The 20,240-nt window shown below is 29.3% G+C and overlaps 2 protein-coding genes across 3 annotated transcripts; both read right to left on the bottom strand.

Moving 5' to 3' along the window:
* Window positions 1-4,956: 4,956 nt before the first annotated feature.
* LOC8272187 lies at window positions 4,957-10,712 on the bottom strand. 2 transcript variants are annotated; one of them, XM_015727069.3, is made up of 13 exons: window positions 10,308-10,712; window positions 10,159-10,210; window positions 9,742-9,936; window positions 9,482-9,630; window positions 9,323-9,356; window positions 7,730-8,142; window positions 7,594-7,642; window positions 7,402-7,527; window positions 7,113-7,217; window positions 6,889-6,980; window positions 6,655-6,808; window positions 5,557-5,710; window positions 4,957-5,144 (listed from the first exon to the last, which is right to left on the bottom strand). In XM_015727069.3, exons 1-13 carry the CDS (start codon window positions 10,463-10,465, stop codon window positions 5,080-5,082), a joined length of 1,746 nt encoding a protein of 581 aa, XP_015582555.2. In that variant the 5' UTR covers window positions 10,466-10,712; the 3' UTR covers window positions 4,957-5,079. The 2 variants fall into 2 exon arrangements, with proteins under 2 accessions (XP_015582555.2, XP_002531924.2); XM_002531878.4 differs by lacking the exon at window positions 4,957-5,144 and having other exon boundaries at window positions 5,364-5,710; window positions 10,308-10,711.
* Window positions 10,713-11,826: 1,114 nt separating this feature from the next.
* LOC125370174 (transcription factor RADIALIS-like) lies at window positions 11,827-14,031 on the bottom strand. Its single transcript, XM_048374834.1, has one exon. It carries the CDS (start codon window positions 13,069-13,071, stop codon window positions 12,757-12,759), a length of 315 nt encoding a protein of 104 aa, XP_048230791.1. The 5' UTR covers window positions 13,072-14,031; the 3' UTR covers window positions 11,827-12,756.
* Between the last annotated feature and the right edge of the window lie 6,209 nt (window positions 14,032-20,240).

Here is a 20,240-nt window from a genome sequence, read left to right as displayed (position 1 = left end):
ATCTTCTGCAACTTCTCCATCACAACAAATATATGTGTATGTGTGCTTCATTAACTCTTCTACATTCTTCTTCTTTTTTTCCTTTCCTTTCTTTCTTTCATGGATTGTGCAAAGGTGTGTATCATTAATTATTAGAAAATAGTTAACAATGAAAGGCAGACATCATGCTTTGGAGGGTACACTACCCATATAATTAATCATATCATTTCATTAAAAAGAAAAAGAATTTCTTGGATATATATATATTGAAGACACATAACCCATTCACAATTTATATATCCCCATATCCATTTCCTTTTTATTAGTCTTTGATATGATCAATTGAATTTTGGCGGCAGGGCTACCTGTATCAATCACTTTTTAACACACACACACACACATATATATATATATATATAAGTTGGTTTTTGGTTTCTTTCAAATCTTTACATGTATGTTTATGTGTCTTTTCAGTTTGTTGGTGATGTAAAGGATAACTCTATTTCTTTTTGGTTTGTTAGGATGAAGCACTTTGTTGTTGTCTACCACTATATTCAAATGTCATTAAATTCTAAACACAGGATGGGTAATCATATTAATAATTCTTTAATCACACTGATTCGTGCCTTCTCTAATTTTTTCAACTTTAATTACGCCTTCTTCTTTTTAATAGATTGCTGCATATAGTTTACTCCATTAATCAAATTGTAAATATACTCTTTCTAGTTTTCCCTTTTCTAAGTTTGTAATTATAAATGTGGATTAAAAAAGAAATGATTTTCAATGAATGTGCTCTTGTGTACTTTTATCATTTTATGGGCTTAACATTATAATCAATGTTATAAGAAAAAGTTCATGTTTTCCTAGAGGGTTGCATGATTTTATATATATAAATATAGAAGATAAACATACAAAATAATAGTATGATAATACCTGCAATCAACTCTAGTAAAAATTAACTTAAAACCTAATGCATAGTTTATATTTGAAGAAGATGAAGAAAAGAAATGGGGAAAATTAAAATAGAAACCTTAATGAAATTATAATTCCTATTATTCCCATACCTCAAAGACTATATATGGCATGCATAACGTCATGGGTACACATTTTTACATATTCTTTTAATTATTTTCTTCTGGTTGCTTTGAAAATTATAGGGGACAAGACAACCTCATAAGCAAAACAATTGTCTATGTTATAACTTGTGGTCACATTTATGTGTAGTTGAATTCAACATTGTTAGTGGGTGCTTCAATTTTATTTTTTTTCTCTAATCTTTTTTCTTTCTGTTTTTAGGCCTCAGATTGATTACTAGTTATATGTCAAATATATTGGCAAATACCCTTTTTCATATTACAAAATAGGAACAAAAAAATTTCGAGAAACTTCGAGGTTCCAATCAATTAAATATTGTATAATGGAAAAGGAAGCAACCCATTGGTTGAAAAGGTTTCAAATGTTATTCCCTTGTAATGATTCCTTGTTTAATAAACAGGAAAAGGAAAGTAAAAGAAAAATAATTATAAAGAATATAATGATGACAAACAAAGAATGGTTTAAACTTTTGTAGTATTTCTTAATTATTTAATGAGGTCACCCTTATGTAGTTTTTGCCCCCTCCCTTCTCTTTTCCTTTTTCATTTTGATGATAAATGGTTATGATATAGAATGCAAATGAAGTATCAATTTCTGGGTAACTCAGTTGATACATATCATGAATTTGTTGATGTAACTTACATTTATAATTACTTTATAGAGAATATGGTTTTCGTTTTTTTTTTTATATATATATATATATTTAAATATGTAAATTTATGCTTGTTCTAAATCTTTAGATTCTTAATATAAATATAAATATTTTTAATAATTTTACTTATAAAATCCAGATTATGGCGAGTTAAATGATATTAATATAAATTAGTATTCTTATAGAACTGAAGCGTCCCATCAACATAAATTAACAATATTAATTTGTTGAAGCCGTATTGTTGTTTTTTAAGAAAAAAAAAACACATTTTTATAATTAAAAAATACAACAAAATATATATGTTTTTATATTTTTGTTATCCAAATAGGATGCAAATTTTATATTTTTGTTTTTAATTATATTGTGATGTCATATATTTAAACATGATTGATACATGGAAAAATATATTCATTACACACACTACTCAGAAAGAAAATTAAAATTGTTCAAACTTGAAATACTTTACATAATTTTATTAATAAATATCAATAAATAGTACATAAAAACAGACCAAAGGATATATCGAGTGAATTAATAGTAAGTGCAGGAAATTAATAATTAAATCCCACTTCAACAAATATATTAATTTATTATTATTATTATTATTATTGTATAAATATATTTTATCATATATTTTATTTTTAATATTATATATTTAGACTAAAATTAAATTCAAAAGATATTAGCCTTCAATTATTTTCCAATAATATTTAAGGAAATACTTTGAATGAAAATTGTATAAATTCTTAAGTCTTTAATTCCAAGAAGACAGGTAATGCTATGATTATTACAAATGAATGTAGGTGTAAAAACATCCAACTACAACTTGATTTGCAAGAAAAACAAAAGAAATTTTAAATTTCTCTCAAGAAAAATGAAAATTATTTTTGTCAATTTTGAAATTTCTGAATTCAATTTCTTTTTTTTAATAAATATGAAGTTCAAAATCTCGAAGAAAAAGGAGGTTCAGGGAATAAAGCCTTGATCAAAATGAGTCGAGTTGGGCTTCATGTCAAGGAAATCTTCAGCTCAAATTCGAGCATCTTATTTCAGGAAATAAGTATAATTAGAAGTACCTTAAACTTTCATAATAAGAGTTATGATTTTATTTGTCGAGTAATACCATTACATATGTTCTCTTATCTTTTAAGTACTAAAATGGCACCGAATACTAAGTTTCTTTTCTTTAGATTGAAAAAATTGATTCAATATAATTTATATTTAATATCTTTTCGATTCCTTTGATTTTTTTTTTTAATTTTAAAAAATACCGGAATTTGATAATATATTAATATCATACAAATTCTTCAATAATAATAAGAGTAAACTTCACAAAACATGCGATTTTTTATTTTCCTTTTTCTTTTTTTCAGTGTCGTATTTCTATTTTCTTTTATACTTTTTTTACGGTGTTTCTTATTTTTTATTTATTTTTTAATGGGTTGTCCTCTAACATGTTCCAATGTCTCTCAAAAAAACTTCAAATAAAAAAAAAAAAGTGAATGTGAATATATTAACCAAAAAATTGATAATTAATTATTAGATTTTTATTAAAAAAATTATTCAAAAAAATTTAATAAAAAGATTACATTCTTTTCTGCAAGACCCATTTAAATAATTCTTAGTGAATTTAAATAGTTCTATTTTAATCAGTAAATATTTCTTAAATATAGTAACAATAGTTATAACAAATAGCTTTATAATTAAGTAGCTAGAAAAGAATACTTAAGAGAAATTAAACATCAATTGAAGAGAAATAGAAGAGAGAATTAAATAATCTTGAAATGTATTGAAAAAGAGAGGAGAAGAAATTGAGTTTGTTAGTGATTGGTAATGTGTGGCAAAAAAAAAAGGAGAAACAATATTTTTCTTATGTGTGACATTTCTTTAAGTGAAAAAAAAAAATAGTGGAATGAGTCATCTTCCGAGCCAAGATGGAGAATGGATCTTTATTCTTGAACAAGAAAATGAGATAGAAGTATAATTGAAGAAGAAAAATGGAAGAACAAAAGTTGAAGAATAAATCAAAAAATGGAGAATGATAGAACATAAAAAAAAAAAAAAAAAAAAAGAGAAATAATCTTTACTTTTACATGCATGTCGAGAGTGATATTTCTCCAAGTATTTGATATTTCATATGTCATATTGGATGCAATATACATATTATGTCTGATTTTTGTTATTTTTTATTTTTTATTTATATTTAATTTATCTTTTGCTATAAATGAATATTTTTATTTTAAAATATTTAAATTTTAATTTATTTTTAATTTATTTTTTGTTATGCTATAATTTATCTTTAAATATGTTACTTTTTTAGTTTATTTTTGCAATAATTTAACATTTTTAATTTATTTTTACAACAAACTAGCATTTTTTATTCATTTTCTGTCATTCTATGGTTTACCTTCCAGTATGTTGTTTTTTTATTGTTCTTTTTGTTTATTTTTAATTTTTTTACAATAAATTAATATTTTTATTACAAATTATTCGTTTTTGAATTTATTTTTGCTTATGTTATAGCTTACCTTTAATTACGTTATTTTCTTATTATTATTTTTATGATAAATCAACATTTTTTGTTTATTTGCAGTATATGTTGATTTTTAATTCTGTTTTATATTTTTTTTGGTTTAACAATATTTCTGAATTTACTTTTTATCTTTCTTTTAAGATTCTTTTCATATCAACTCAGATTGATTAATCATCTTCATCTGTAAATGTGTCGATGTGTCGATTCCATCAATGTTGGTTGAAATCAACCAAAACAAACAAATATTTAATGAAAAACAAAGCAATTTCGTGAGATCTATAATTGTATTTTAAAGATCTATAATTTTGAAAAGAAAGTATTTTTTATAAAAATACCCCGTTTCTCGTATAATACCGTACTAGACCCATCTGTACTCAGCCAAATATCCGCAAAATGCCCAAAAGTACTAAAGTGGCATAAAAGAAATTAAAGCCCACTTTAAGAAAACTTGTGAAATCACATTTATTTCATACATAGAAGAAAAGCAGTTATTAGCCGGTTGAGCATTTTCCTTTAGTAATCAATTTTCTTGGATCCACTTACCATTTCATACATACAAAGAGAAAAGCAATTATTAGCCGGTATCCACAGCTCCAAGGTTTTTAGTTACAAGTAAATTTAATAGAAGAGGACGATGCAAATATCAGTTATTAGCTTTTGGCATTCTAAGTTCTATGTTTTAAAAGGGACTCATGCGTCAATAAATAAAAATCATTTATAAATGAAACGGATTTCTTAATGAATTTCAACTAAACATAACATAAAAGACTTCAAAAAAGTGCATTTTCCTATACTTCTTCAGAAAAAAAGATGCTCAGTTTTAATCCGAAATCTGTGCTCCACATAGATCTGTTATAATGGCCTCTCTATATCTGTTTGATCTTCCTGCAGGAAATATCTCTTTAAGATTGAAAGGAGGCCGACAAGAACAAATTTCTCATTCGATAAACAAAATAATTATATACTAAACCAGAGTCTTGACTGTCATCTTTAACTCATTCCAACCCCATGTGTGTGTGTGTGTGTGTGTGTGTGTGTGTATTGGGAGAGGAAAGAATACCACATTTGAGTAACACGCCAAAGAAAAACAATTAGCAGCACAGATTTGTAAATTTTGTGTGGTTAATTTGTGAAAAAAAGCCTAATCACTGCTATCTAAAGTTTTTATGTATGTTAAGACTTGATTACAACTCCGTTTTAATTTCAGGGTTCTCATCAGCCCTAAGTTCTGAAACTTTTGCCTCAATGCTAGATGAAACAATACTACCGCCATTAAAACCGTCCATCAGCAACTTACCTATTTTCGATCTCCACTCTGAGCTGTCCTTCTCATTCTTCCTGTCATGAAACACTCTGTCACGGTAGTTAAGCATAGTTCCCAAGCCGCTATTTGGTGTCCAACCATACTGCATTAGCACCTCTGCCTCACCTTCGGTTAAGTCTTCTCCAACCTTTATCAAAGATTTAAACGGGTTAGATACAGGGTTGTGGGGGGGAGGGGGACAGGAAACTAATTTACTACTTGAGACTATTCCACTACGTACAGCTACATTTTAAGGTCACATCAATTTCTAACTACTGCTCATGGAGAGAGGGTATGAGGAAAGGCATAAGCAGTAAAAACACCAGTTGTTTTTGCAAATGTACTAAACAAAACAACTTAATGACAAGCTAAGAATATCTCATCTGCATACTTTCTGGCTCCATTAATTCAGCAAACTGTACTTGTAAGTTGTGGCATTTAAGGCTTTAACCAGTGCTAAACAGAGCCTGAAGAATATATTTTTATCACGTAATAAACATCTATTATATAAAATTTTCAATAAACTTCATCAACGGTCTTTTTCAAACGTAAAAGTGCTACCAATACTGCTTGCTGCATTAATAACATAAAATGATGTTATTATATTAAACCAGACAAGCTTGAAAAAAATCCCAAGCTCGTTTGGAAAATTGACATTCTAAGACTTGAACAACTTTTGATCTTTATGTAAAATTTGAGTTTTGAGAACAAATGTTTGATACTGCAGTGCCTGATCCATGACGACATTACGGTCTACCAACCTAATCACACCTAACTAGTTCTATAAACATTTTGAACATTTTTATGATTTGGTGAAAACAGCCACAGACTACTGGTTACAATTCGACCAGGAAAGTTACATAACTGTAACACATTGGTTGATTTGGACTCTTTACAGAAATGAGCAAGAAAAAATAACCATGCAAGCCCATAAACTACTTTAAGCATGCAGAGTACTCATAAATGTATTAGAATAGAACAAATCACAAATAGCCAATCAACAAACTAAAATGCTAGTTAATTTAGCAACTGATTTAATTGAGCCCATCTAAATAACAATAACAAGCTAGTGAAACACATTTTGGTAATTACCACTAATGTCTTGTTCTCAATTAGGTTAATCCTGCCACAGTTAGTAAGTTTCATGGAAGTCACCAACCGCTTGATCTGCCAATCAATGGGTAAAGAGTCAACCAGCTCAAAGAAGTAGGTTGCATAGCCATACTCGGGACGTTCTAGCACTATTCTGCATTGAAGTAAAACTAGTTACCGCTATCTATCAATGAACCCAGATGAACTTTTAGAAATTGTTCTCAGTAAAATTACCTTTTATGCCTTTCAAAGACAAAAACAAATGACTGGAGATCTCGGCACCAACCCCATTCAGCAGGCCAATTACGAAATCTTAGATATCGTGTCTGTAAAAGATGAGCCACTAATGAATAACAATTGATAAATTCTTTAGTATATCAGGAAAAGCAAAGTAAGAGTGTAAACATAAGTCTCGCGCTGACCATGTTTAAATCACCACTTTAGGATGGACTCACTACCTGCTCCACAAGTGAAAATAGACAACCCAAGCAGTAACTGGATTTTGAACCCTTTGCACACTTTAAAGTAGCAAACTTCAATAAAGAGTTCTGCTGAAAAAATATCTGTCAAAGAAAAATATGCTCACATCAGTGAGAGATGACTTTACAAAGCACAATATGATTCTTCTGGAACCAAAAACATTTAATCCAACATTTATCTATTTTGAACGATGAAAAGAGAAGAGAACTGATTCAAATTTCATCATTAGCCACAAAAGAAATCAATTCTCAGGAACACATGTTTAACCTTCGATATTACAGCTTCAAGCTCTGTAAAGCCATCTTCAATTGATGATTCATCAATGGGTTCATCATTATCTGTCTCTCCATAAAGCTTTATTTCACCAACTGATACTCCTTGTTCAATCAACACCTGCCAAATGATATGATCAGAAAGAACCTGAATTTCATGACAAAGAGAGAATCAAGCATCCATTACCTGCAGTAGTCCAGGTGCATCTTCCTCCAGTGCGGTTTCAATTGAATCCCTACGATTCTCATTTCAACAAGAGTGAGCACTAAGGTAGAAAATAATACTCCAAAACAGAAAAAATAAGACAACAAAAAGATAATACGTGGCAGTCTTCCTCCTTTTCCTTGGGCGGCTAATCCTAATTGGATTTGGAGCTTCTGGATCAGCAGGGCCATTCTCAAGAGAAGAAGGAAGAACTTTCCCCGAGCATTCAAAATTCCCTGAAGTGCTTGATTTAGAAACTTTTCTCAGTGTCTGCAGCTTCATCCGCTGTTGCATTTGCATGTCATCTACCTTGTCTCTGTGCAGTTCACCAGGACAATCCAGTTCGCTCTTCACTGATACTAAGTTCAAGGAGAGATTACCCGCAGCAGTGATGCCTGGTTCATCCTGGCTATTATCCAATGGTTCAGCCTTCACTTTGACCAAATTCAACAAAGTTGAATCAGAAGTACCATTTCTGCTTGCAGGCATATTACTAATTGTATCACTTGAATTAGACTCCATTGGTGTTTCCTGAGATGAGCAATTCATATAATAGCTTTCAGAAGTAACGAATATAGAATGACCCAAAATAAATTCCAATTTGGTTCAAATCAAATTAGTATATCTATACACCTATATCTAGTTTTCTTTTAATCCAAGCAGGAAACTAACTATTTTAAGGTTTATCAATCCAAGGCTCACAGGGAAGATACCATATTTCTGAGAGATAATGAGAACGAAAGTACAAATTCCTATATTTTCCTTGCCTCTTTGATTTGCAAAATCAATAAGTATTTTGCAATCTAATCTGATATAGGCATTGGCATGGCAATTCCCAAGGAGAAGAAAGCCTGCCTTAGATATGTTCCATATAAGTATATATATATTGATTTATCCATATATTTCAAGTAGGAAAAGAAGTTAGAAAATCAAATACTAAAGTAAAACAACTCTAAAATAGGCATTGCAGAAATAACCATAATTCACATTTGTCAAGTGCAAAACCAGTTATCAAGTAAGTGAAAAATCCCCAAAAGTATAAAATATACCATTGCTGAGAATCAGTTGCATTGCTAAAGCTATAACACTTGCTCAAAGTTTATCTTGAAGTACTCTTAGAGACATAGAAGCAAATTAAAGCAATGCTGTTTTTCTTTCTACAAAGCTAAATTGTTATGCATTGACCAGCAAGCACAAGTACAAAACAGATAAAGGAGTTCCCAAAAATAAGAAACAGCATAAAAGTGGAAAGGACCTAAACTTAAGCCATAACCTAGGTACTGACATTGAAACTACAAGGAAACTGAAGAGACATAAACCTTCTTTACTTCCTTTGCTGCTGCTTTATGAGAAAGCCACGGCTAAAGCAAATCTTTCAGTGGGAAAGCAAATGCTTTTCAACCAGACAATGCAGATGATGTAAATGAGTATACCTCAAAAGTATTTGAACAGTCTTGAAGGACTGATGAGATATCATATATATGAAGTTTGGAGTGTGTTTGCTATCATTTCTGTCTTCTGTTTTAGTTTCTGCTTTCCAAGTTCAAATAGTGTAATTTTAGAAAATCAAGCTGAGAAAACTAGAAAAACCATGTGATTACCATAAAAATTGAAAATTTCATTAACATTATTTACTTCTAAAACAGAACAAAAACCAAAAACGTACAACAGAATGGATTCTAAACAGTCCAATATGTAAATAACATATTACCTCCGGAATTGGTTTCACGATTCTCACTAATTTACTGTAACAAAAATAAATAAATAAGAATTAACAACACAAGAAAAATAAATGAGAGTTAAATAGGGAAAGGGGAATAAAATTTTGGGTGCAGGGCCCCAAGTGGAACATATCATCAAAAAACTGTACCTCGGAAGGAGCATCCTATGCCGTTCTTTCAGTATAATGTGATCAAGATCATCTGCAAAGTCATTTGAATCAGAGGAAACGCTACTCTCGAGTTTCAATGTTTTCAGGTCAGCATCAAAGGAGCCAGACACACTGTCTCCTGTTGAACTCTGTAAGCAAGAAAACTCTGCACAGTTATTTTAGATTTGGAAAAATTTCAATACATCACCATGAAATATGCCGAGCCGAAAGGTGCTAATATCATTTTCCAAACATGTTACCTGATTGAGACAAGTGTGTCTATGCACTTCAGTGGTATGGCTGTCAGAATCTCCTGGCATGGCCAGTTCTTGACAAGCAGTGCCATTTTGTGAACACTTATAAGCTACTACAGGATCAACGCCTAAAGATACTTTAGTTTCATGATTTTGGAGTTGCACTGACTGCCGACCTATCTCTTTACTGACGGGGAAAACCTGAAACCGAGTTACATTTTCCATTTCAGACACAAAAATCATTCATCATTTAACTTTTTAAGACAATCTAGTCGTCTAAAATAACTTATATCAACCACATGCATTCGCGAAAATAGATCAAAACTTGTAAAACAAAAAAAAAAACATGTTTAAGTTAATTTTCTACTTACTCCTAACCATAAAAATATAAGAATTGGAATATGCCCAAAAGCCTTAAATTACCTGCGAATCGCATTGTTCATCTTCTTTTTTTACGACTACATTCTCCTGATGCCTGTAAAATTCATTAAAAATACATTAATAAAAGATCATTTTATAAAAAAAATAAAATTAAAAAGCCACCTATAGAAACTGAAAGAAAAATAACTCACATTGAATTGGTGGCAGTGGAAGTTAAATTGAGCCTCCTGGACAGTAACAGTTTTCGACGGAGTAGGAAAGGAGCATGGTCCAGCTCATTGGACCATTCAATTTCGTTACTCTCACTTCCGATCTCCGTTTTAATAGATATTCCACATAATTCAGCCATCTTTTTCTGTTTCTCTATTTCAAGCTTCGGAAGAGAAACAGGAGGAGTTTCCTTGAACACCGGTAAGTGGCGAGAGGTGGAGGAGGAGAATTAGTATGGGCGACAGTGAAGAGAGTTTGGCTTGGTCATTACAATTATTGGTGAGATTTTGTTAATTTGGATTTTTAACCCCTTTTGAAGTTCGATTTGGTATAATTGGATCCTTCGACTCTTTATTTCTTTTCAATTGTGAAGCTTTTTTTTCCTGTGCACCGATTTTATGATATAAAGAGTTGAAGGACCCAGTTGCACCAAATCGAACTTATTATATACTCGTTATAAAAGAAAAAGGTCAACAGTATTGGGACTTAAAAAATCTACTGGACTGCTTCTCTAGAATTGCCGTTTGGCGTTAAAACTATGTCAAAATTGCAAATGAGCTCCTAAATTTTCATAACTGTATCTAAATAAACTGTGAATCCATTTGAATTAAGCGGATCTTTGGAAAAGTCACCGAATTGACATTTTTTTTAAATAAATTACTAACTTTTTAACTTTTGCATATTATATTTTATTATTAGAATATATTTGAAGAATTATATCTATTTTTTCCTAAAAATAGTTTTCAAATTTTAAGCTTTTCCTACGTTAATTCCCAATGGATTTAAAATCTCCAAGTATCAAATATTAGCTGTGGTCGTTTAGATTTGAGTTATTAAATGATATATATATATTATTTATCTTTACATTCTTGGATCTTTTATTTAATGGTTGAGCTCTTAATTTTTTCTTTGCTAAAATTTAAAATTTTATAGCGCTTTTATATTTGAGAGATAAAAAGTATTTTAAAACAATAAAATAACTTATATTTTCTTTTTATATTTTGGTGCGGGATAGTTTATATATTTTATTTTTATAGAGTTTGAAACGTACTTAATATGAATTACTATTAAAATATAATATAATTTTATTTAAAAAAGGTCTTAAATTTGATTAGAAGTTTAGTATATGTATTCTAATAATTTCTGGTGATCATAAAGTATTTAAGAGATCTAAATACTTAAAAAAAGACTCTATTTTGCATTTATATATATATATATATGTAAATTCTAACAAAGTACAACATACGTTACTATTATATAAAAATACAGTTATCCTTTAAGTGTAAAAATATTATCCATATGGTAGTTTTTCTTTTTTGAATTTTATGTTTTTTCTTTTTCTAGTTATGCTCCTCATATAATAATTTAAAGTTATTTAACATTAATGATAAGAATGTCTGCATCCCGAATAACACATTCTAACTAAATAAGTGCTATTATTGATACTTCTCTAATAATAATAATAACAATAATAATAATAATAATAACATTAATGTTAATTTCTTAAAATTAAATTGCATACTTCCCGACAAATTCTATATAAACACATAAAAAAAAAAAACTACACATAGAATTGAACTACTAATAATGTGAGTATCTTTCTTTCTAATTGCATCCAATACTAAATATCAAATTTCTTTCTCTACACATAAAAGATTTAGAATGGTTTGGATTGATGGATTTCATACAGAAAATTTTATAAAATTCATGAATTTAGTTTAAATTTATCGTTCGTAAATAAAAAAAAAAAACTAGTCTAAATTCATAGATTTTAAAAAATCACTCGTCTGTTAAAATTACTTGTTTTTTTAGGATTTTAATTTTCCACTTAGAAGATGAAAAAGTCTAAAATCTACCATTTTAAAAGAATGATAGGTTATCATAATTTTTTTTCTAATATTATCCTCAAAAATTTATCTTATCGATAAAATTTTAAAAATTCATAGATTTTAAAATTCCTCAAGCCAAACAATACCTTAGCTCAAATGGCATGAACTTTTATTCTTGAGAATGATAAATTTTAAGTTTGAGTCATCTTTTCTATACCGGGTAAATTTTCGCTTTTACGACGAGCCGTGGATTGTGATTAAATATAATAGCGATAAAAATATCAACTAAAGAATAATATTAACTGGAATTTGACTTCAATTAAAGAGTGAATATTAACTGAAATTTGACTCATGTTTTTATTAGAATAATAAAATTTAAATTCGAGTGACTTTCTCTCACTACATAAATCAAGCAATTAAAAACAAGAACAAGAATAAAAAATAAAAGAAACAAACCAAAAAAGAAAAAACAAAAGAACAAGCACTAATTTCTTCTCTGATAACCCCAGTATATTAGTTAGTAACTTCATGCCAGTAGTTCTAATTTCAGTTCATTACTCAAACTTTGTTAAAGCAAGAAGATGAAGGTTCTTCTCGATCTTCACTGGGATTCTCGGACATTTATTCTACCGCCATTACCATCTTCCTGCTTCAGTATCTCCTTGCAGTCGTCATTATCATCATCATCATAATTATCGTCATTATCATCAGCATAACTGGGAAGAGGAACCAGTCCAGACTCGATCAGCTCAATATCCTCCAACAAGTACTTATAGTGCAACTTGATATCATCCACAGTTTTGTTAGGAAGCAGCAAAGCGACCCTTTCCCACTCTTCTTTCATGAGATGCTCGTAGTTCATCTCAAATATTTTGTTCTCTTCCCGACTCCATTTCTGGGTTTCTTTTGAAGCCATAACTATGGTCTCTTCGTTTTAGATGATCTCTTTTGTATAATTTTTTCAGAAGATTCAGCGGAGGGAGTCATGGCCTGGGTGGGCCTGTGCATGATTTTATAGGGCTTGCTCTGTGGTTTGAGCAAGGCAAGAAGAGAATCCTCGTTAATAGAGGATTGGAACGAATTAAATGAGACAATTTAATGGCAAGTGATTCAAAATTGGAAAGATTTTAGCACTTGTGGAAAGTTTGATCTTTTTTTTTTTTTTTGGTAATATTTTCGAGTAGAAGTTTCTTATTTAAGCTTCTATTTTGGAAAATCCGAGATATGTGTATTATTAGTTATTAATTTCTTAAATTAGGTTTGTCTATCTATATATTAACAAAAATAAAGAAAATATTTACAATTATATTTTTTTAATTGTTTAGTGTCATCACAATTTTTTTGTCTTTTAATTTGGCGAGGAAGTTTAAGTGGTCTCAACTTATTATTAGATTAGATTAAGGCACTATTATATTACTATTCATATTTCTTACATCATATTATTATATTAAAAATATATTATCTGAATCAAATTTAGAGGACTTGTAAGAAAGAAAGAAAATATGTATTGTGTTTAATCTAATAAGATTTAAACTTTTTAACATAAAATTGGATTAGAAATTAAAAAAGAAAGGCACAAAAAAAAATCATTTATTAATTATTTCCACGATTAGACTTACTAAAACTACAACCAATTAATTCCAAAAATAAAAAATAAAAAAATTAAGAGCTAAGAATACCCTTCATTGAATCCTTGCATCTCAAATCTCACCCTTTACCACTTTGACATCAACTTTATGGGTTCTTGTAAAACCAACTTTATTGAATAAGGATAATATTAAAATGTATAATATTTATGAGCATAAAATAACATCCTTAAAATTGTCAAAATATTAATAAACTGAGTGTGAAATAAAAATTCAGACTTGATCTTAAACTCGAGTTAAACATAAATAATATAGACCTAATATATATATATATATATATATTTCTGGTTAGACTTGAACTTTAGTAATTTTAGATTAATAAATAGATTGACATGTTTATAACGTGGCTGAAAATAAGTCTTGTAATGGGCTAAAAATAAGTCTTGTAACGGGTTGACTTACTGATATAACCCATTTAATTTTATGTGATTGTTGAGATGTGTCCATTCAACTCAATTCATTTACATCTTCAAAATTTTAAAAGAATAAAATTATAAAATCACTATATATGAAAATAAAGTATATAAAATACAAAAGAATAAAATGTAAAAACAATTAATGATATCTAGTTAATATAAAAAATTCTAACAGCATTTTCTTTTCTTATTTTCTGATATGCCACCTCCTATTCTTCTTTATTTTTATTTTTTGCTGTTAACAAGATTTTACTTTTCTTTTAAAACAATAAACATGTATAAAGTATAAAGAAAAATTTTGTCCAGACTTAGGTTATATCAATCTATTTACTAAACTAATAAACAAATGACTTTATATTTATTAATTTTAAATAGTAAAATATATATCAACCACCTAATGTCAAAGTATAAAACACTCATATATACATATCACTTTTCTATTTATTATATTATATAATATAGGTAAAAACTTTCCTAATATTTCTTCATAATCCGATATCATTATAATATTTCTATTAATTTGAAAAAAAAATGCAGCAGTTTACTTATCAATACATTAAATGAATTGTGTCATTTGCTTAACAGATTAAGCAAATTGTGTCAGATTTTAAGATTTGCATACCATCCATTCAAATGAATGTATTATATGTTTTGTACTTGTATCACATGCTAAAAATTTATATTATTATAAAATTAAAATAAATTGATATGATTAATAAATTAATAATATTTATATTGATTTTAATCGTGTCATCTAAATAGGTACATCATAGGTAAATGGAACACGCCACTAAGTATTGACACCCCTAATCAAAGCAAAACATATGGGCAAGTATAACGGGTCAGGCTCGACTTTAGTTTTTCAAGTTTAGTCCAAGTCCTCCCTCCCCAACTATTTTGAGAAAATCTATACATACATGAAAATAGGGTTGTAATTTGTTTTCTCTTTCTTTATGTGAATTTTTTTATATTTTTTAAATTATTTTTTTAAACTATAATGAGTTTAAGAATTTATATAAAAAAATTACTAAAAAATAATAATTAGATGAATCTTTAAAAAGTATATTAACTATTCTATAAAAATATATAATATTAAAAGTTTATGATTTTACACTCAACTATTTTATTACTTTAAATTATTTTTCTCACCTTATCATCATAAGAGTTATTTTAAGATTTTTAATCCACTTTTTATAATTATAAATTTAATCTAATTTTTATAAAAGAATTCTATAATTTACTCATAATTATTTAATTACTTCAAATTCTTTCCTCACTCTCTTTCATAAGAATTATACTAAGATTTTTAATATATTTTTTACTTAATTTTTATATATTTTTTGTTCTATTTAATAAAAAAAACTCCAATTTCATATTTTTATTTAAAAATTTGTATATATATCTAAATAATTTATGATTAATAAATCACTATATCCATGATAATGTCTAATTCACATAAATATTTATGGTTAAATACAAAAATAGTCCCCTGAACTTGTTCCGTTTTTGTAATTGGCTATTCGAATTCAATTTTGATTCAATTAGACTTTCAATTTGATGGATTATTATTTTTAACCTCTCAACTAATGGTAGTAATAAAAAATTAATATTATCACTGATGAAATTAATTATAATAGGTAAAATACGTAATTGAACTATTGAACTTGTCATATTTTATAATTGGCATCGTAAACTCAACTTTGATTTAATTGAGCATATGAATTTCACGAGTTGTTATATTGAAATCCTTCACAGATGGAAGTTAAGCATTTTGGATTAACCTCTTGTAAAATGTATGTTCCATTAGTTTTAATGTATTATTTATTGTATATTAAAATTATTTTATTAACTTTATTAAATAAAATAAAAAATTTATTTTTCAATAGAGTAAAATGAATCATTGTAATCCTTCAGCTTTTCTACCATCAAGTACTTATTTTTATTCTCACAGGCTATGACCACATCGGTAACCATAGTAAGAAAATGTTTGATAGATATAAAAAAAATGATAAGTTTTGTTTAAAAACTGTCACGACCCCATCTGTGGGCCCGTGACCGGCACTAGAGAATGGATAAGCGTAAGGCCACCGAATCCCGTAGTAAGCCTGACACTCACTGACTTAAACAAATTTCATCTCAATTAATGTTATTAATGCCACAATTTATCGGAACCATTAAATTTTACATAATTAATTCGGTCTGCCAGAAGAATTTGGCGAGACCCGAAACTCAGAAAATTTACAACTGATATATTTACTATTACTAATGCGGAGAATCTAAGATTTTACAGATTAACATACCAAATCAAATACACCACCCGATGATGAAGGAGTCGGGTTACTAAATAAGAGTCGCGGGAAGACTAACAAATACTTAATCCGAAAATAAGAATCGAGAAGGCCTCAAGAGTGAGTTAAAATCATATATCTAAAATCAGTTCCAAACATCTCAATAACACATTTACTTAATTTGAAATAAATAATAAGTCATGCAAAAATAAACGTGTCATGTCATGCTTAAATTAAATAAAATAATTTTCACACGCTACGGGACGGAGTACTCCAGTAGAACCCTAATCCCAACACAAACATCTTGATCAATCTTCATACTGACATCTCGGCTAATCTCAGCTCTAACATCCCGACTAATCTCATTCCAATAGGACTGGCGCACAGAGAGCACAGCTCGACCAGGGTCCTTAACTCTAGTCCGGTCACTTAATATTCACTATTAGTCTTAGCCTTTCGGCTCTCTTATTCCAATAAGACTGGCGCCCAGAGAGCAATGCTCGACCAGGGATCTTACCTCCAGTCTGGTCATTTAGATTTCTAAATAAGTCTGCGCCTAGAGAGCAATGCTCGACTAGGGACCTTTACTCCGGCAACCACACTCTACTCAGCCCAGAGAGCAATGCTCGACCAGGTCAAGTCCTAATCTTTTCTTTTAAAATTTACCTATTTACCCTTATCCATCACTCTCGGATTTATATTGGTGGTCCATCAAAATACTATGTTCTACTGCTGTCCCATCCCGTATCAACACAAAATCAATAAAAATTGTAACGCGGAAAATAAAGCATGCATAAACAGTACATAACCAATTAGTCAAAATATTAATCATTAAATCAGAGATATCATATAAAATACTTGCATGACACACGTAATCGGATATATGACTTTAACTTATAGCTTTGGCAACCTCCTAGCTCTACTCTAGTGCCTCGGTTGGAGCGAGCCGAACAAACGGATTATCTAATCACGAAAAAATAATTTATCAAAACGCGGAAACAATTAACCATTAACCCTAGGACTAGATTCCTAAGACTGATTGTCTAAAATCTCGACTTGGGTAAATTCTATCGAAAATTCGGTAGAACCTCCTCTACAAAATGGACATTTACTCCCCCCCCCCCCCAATAAAACGGGTCCAAGACCTGCAAGAAAAATAGTTCAAATATTCAACAATTAATACAACGGGAGTCGGGTCCCCAAGACTTTACTGATTTCCCGACTCCACCACACAACACAAAAACACGACTATGACAAGTAGTCTAACAAATAATTATTTTAACACACAAATATTATCTAATACTCAGCACAAATCAATAAGCATAAGTTAAATCAAAGGATTCTTAAATCAACGACCAGAGAAAATTACCGAGACGCTTGATCGCTCGGTCGACTCGCCTCCGGCCGCCGGAGTTCGATCGACAATCTGAACACACCATCAGACTCGAAACGACGTACTGATGACGATTCCCGCTTCTGATTTTCCGATCTGACACCCTATCATCTGGAGCGATTTGCGGACGATCTCGGCCGTCGATTTACAAACGAAGTTCAATCGCCACGAAACTGGTGCCATTACGAAGCTTGAGCTGAGGAGAGTCGGGATATGCCCTCCAATCATCCATCCTCCGCCGGAGCTCGCCGGAAAAGCCGAAAAACACCGGCTGCCCCCTACTTTTCACTTCACCGGGTCTTGCAATTTTGGCAGCCTCAAGGGGAGGTGATGGGCAAAGGAGAAAGCTCGTCGATTGCTGGTCATTTTAAGACCAGAACCGCCCGAAATGGTCGCCGGAAACGCCATCTACAATGGTAGAAGTCGCGGTTGTCCTTCGTGATGCTCGCTGCCCCGCCCACGCCGCCACCGCCGCCACCGCCACCGCCACGCCGCCGACACCAAGAAGACGCTCCGTGCGCCCTGACTCACGATGCCGCTCGATCCTCCTTCTTCTTCTTCTTTGGCCATCTCTCCCTCCCCTGATTCCTTCTCTTCCTTTTCTTCTTTCTTTCCTTCCAATATCGATATTAGATCCCTGTATTTTTCTTTCTTACCTTTTGGTCCCTCAACTTTTTAAATTAGAAAAATTTTACCAGTAAAATTTCTAATTAACCCCTAAACTTTTCTTTAGCTTTTCAATTAAGCCTCTAACTATTTAATTTGGGCCAAATTAGAATTATTAAAAATACACAATTACATATACCCTTGCCGACACATTTATTTACAAAAATACCAAACATACAAATTTTCATTAAATAATAATAAAATTATACTGTTAATCCTCATCCCAAAATAATTTCCAATTTAGTCCAAACACACAATTAAATTAAATAATTAATTTGCCAAATATTTTCCAACTTAAAATTTAATACCACTAGCTAATTAAAATACCAATTTTTCCAAGAAATTTCTTTTATAAAAACATCCTTTACAAATTCTTCCAATATATAATTTTATTTATATTTATATATACATTTGGGGAGAATTTGGAATGACCAAAAATATAATTTATTTCTCAAATAATTTACTTAATTAACTCCTTAAAAAATAAAAATAATTGGCTATAGAAAAATAACTCCTTTAATTGTAATATTAAAATTTAAAATTACATTTAAATCATTCTAATTAAACCGAATAAAAATATAAAGCTAAAATTAATTTAAATAAAAACTAATTTATTAGTTATTATTAATATTACTATTATTACATGAAAATTCTGGGTATTACAAAAACTAAAACTCATTGTTTTACTCTTTTTTATATTTTAAATATATATTATTGTATTCGAATTTACGCATTTTTTAGATGGCGTAAAACACACGCGCATAACATCTATGATTGAAGGAGTAAAAATAATAATTCATAAAGTTGAAAGGTCCAATTGAATCAAAATTGAGTTTGGAGGGTCAATTGTAACAATGAAACAAGTTTAAGGGACCATTTATGTATTTATCCATTATCTTATATTTTTAAATATATTATTTTATTCAAACTTATAGGTTTTTAGATAGCGTAAAACACACATCTATGATTGAAGGGGTTAAATAATAACCTTTAAAATTGAGAAGTCCAATTGAATTAAAATTGAGTTCATGGGGCCAATTAAAAATAAGATAATTTCAGAGTCTCATTTATGTATTTAGCCATATTTTATTCGTATAAAATGACTTCCGTCGGAAGGATGAATACTAGACTATTATATTACTATAATCAATTTATTAATAACTATTCTTTTATTTATATATTCTATTTCCATCTTCAAATATAATTAAAATACAAGTGAGAAAATTAATTTAAAATCATTTCTAAAATTTTATTACAAAAATATACAATCTTCAAATAATAGAATTTTTCAATTTATATAATAATTCATAATCATTTACTTATTCAAATTAAAAATTTAATACTTTTTTATATATAAAACATTTTAATTTCATATTTTTATATAAATTTATATTAATATTTAAATAATTTATTTTTAATAGTAATTGGAATCATTTATATTAATTTTAATTCATATAAATATTTAATTTATATAAAATGATTTTCGGCCAAGAGCGGTCACTGGACCAGTTCTATTTGTAACTCAAAACATATAATTCTTTTGTTTGGATAAAATGTAACAAATGTATTTAAAAAGCTATATTCCAAAAATCAGTGGAAGAAAATGAACGAATTTAAGGAAGATAATAGTTTTAAAATTCAGTCCAAAAAATAACAAACACTTTAATTACTTACTT

Source organism: Ricinus communis, chromosome 5, assembly GCF_019578655.1.
Source record: "Ricinus communis isolate WT05 ecotype wild-type chromosome 5, ASM1957865v1, whole genome shotgun sequence".
Taxonomy (NCBI): Eukaryota; Viridiplantae; Streptophyta; class Magnoliopsida; order Malpighiales; family Euphorbiaceae; genus Ricinus; species Ricinus communis.
This window is presented reverse-complemented; position numbering and strand designations above follow the sequence as displayed.

Bases quoted from the DNA above. Each gene is read 5' to 3' on its own strand.
- LOC125370174 (XM_048374834.1), bottom strand. From the start codon at position 13,071: ATGGCTTCAAAAGAAACCCAGAAATGGAGTCGGGAAGAGAACAAAATA.
- LOC8272187 (XM_002531878.4), bottom strand. From the start codon at position 10,465: ATGGCTGAATTATGTGGAATATCTATTAAAACGGAGATCGGAAGTGAG. The intron at 8,143-9,322 runs GTAATATGTTAT...TGCTCATCTCAG, and splicing joins TCGTGAAACCAATTCCGGAG to GAAACACCAATGGAGTCTAA. The intron at 6,981-7,112 runs GTAGTGAGTCCA...CATCTTTTACAG, and splicing joins TATTTTCACTTGTGGAGCAG to ACACGATATCTAAGATTTCG.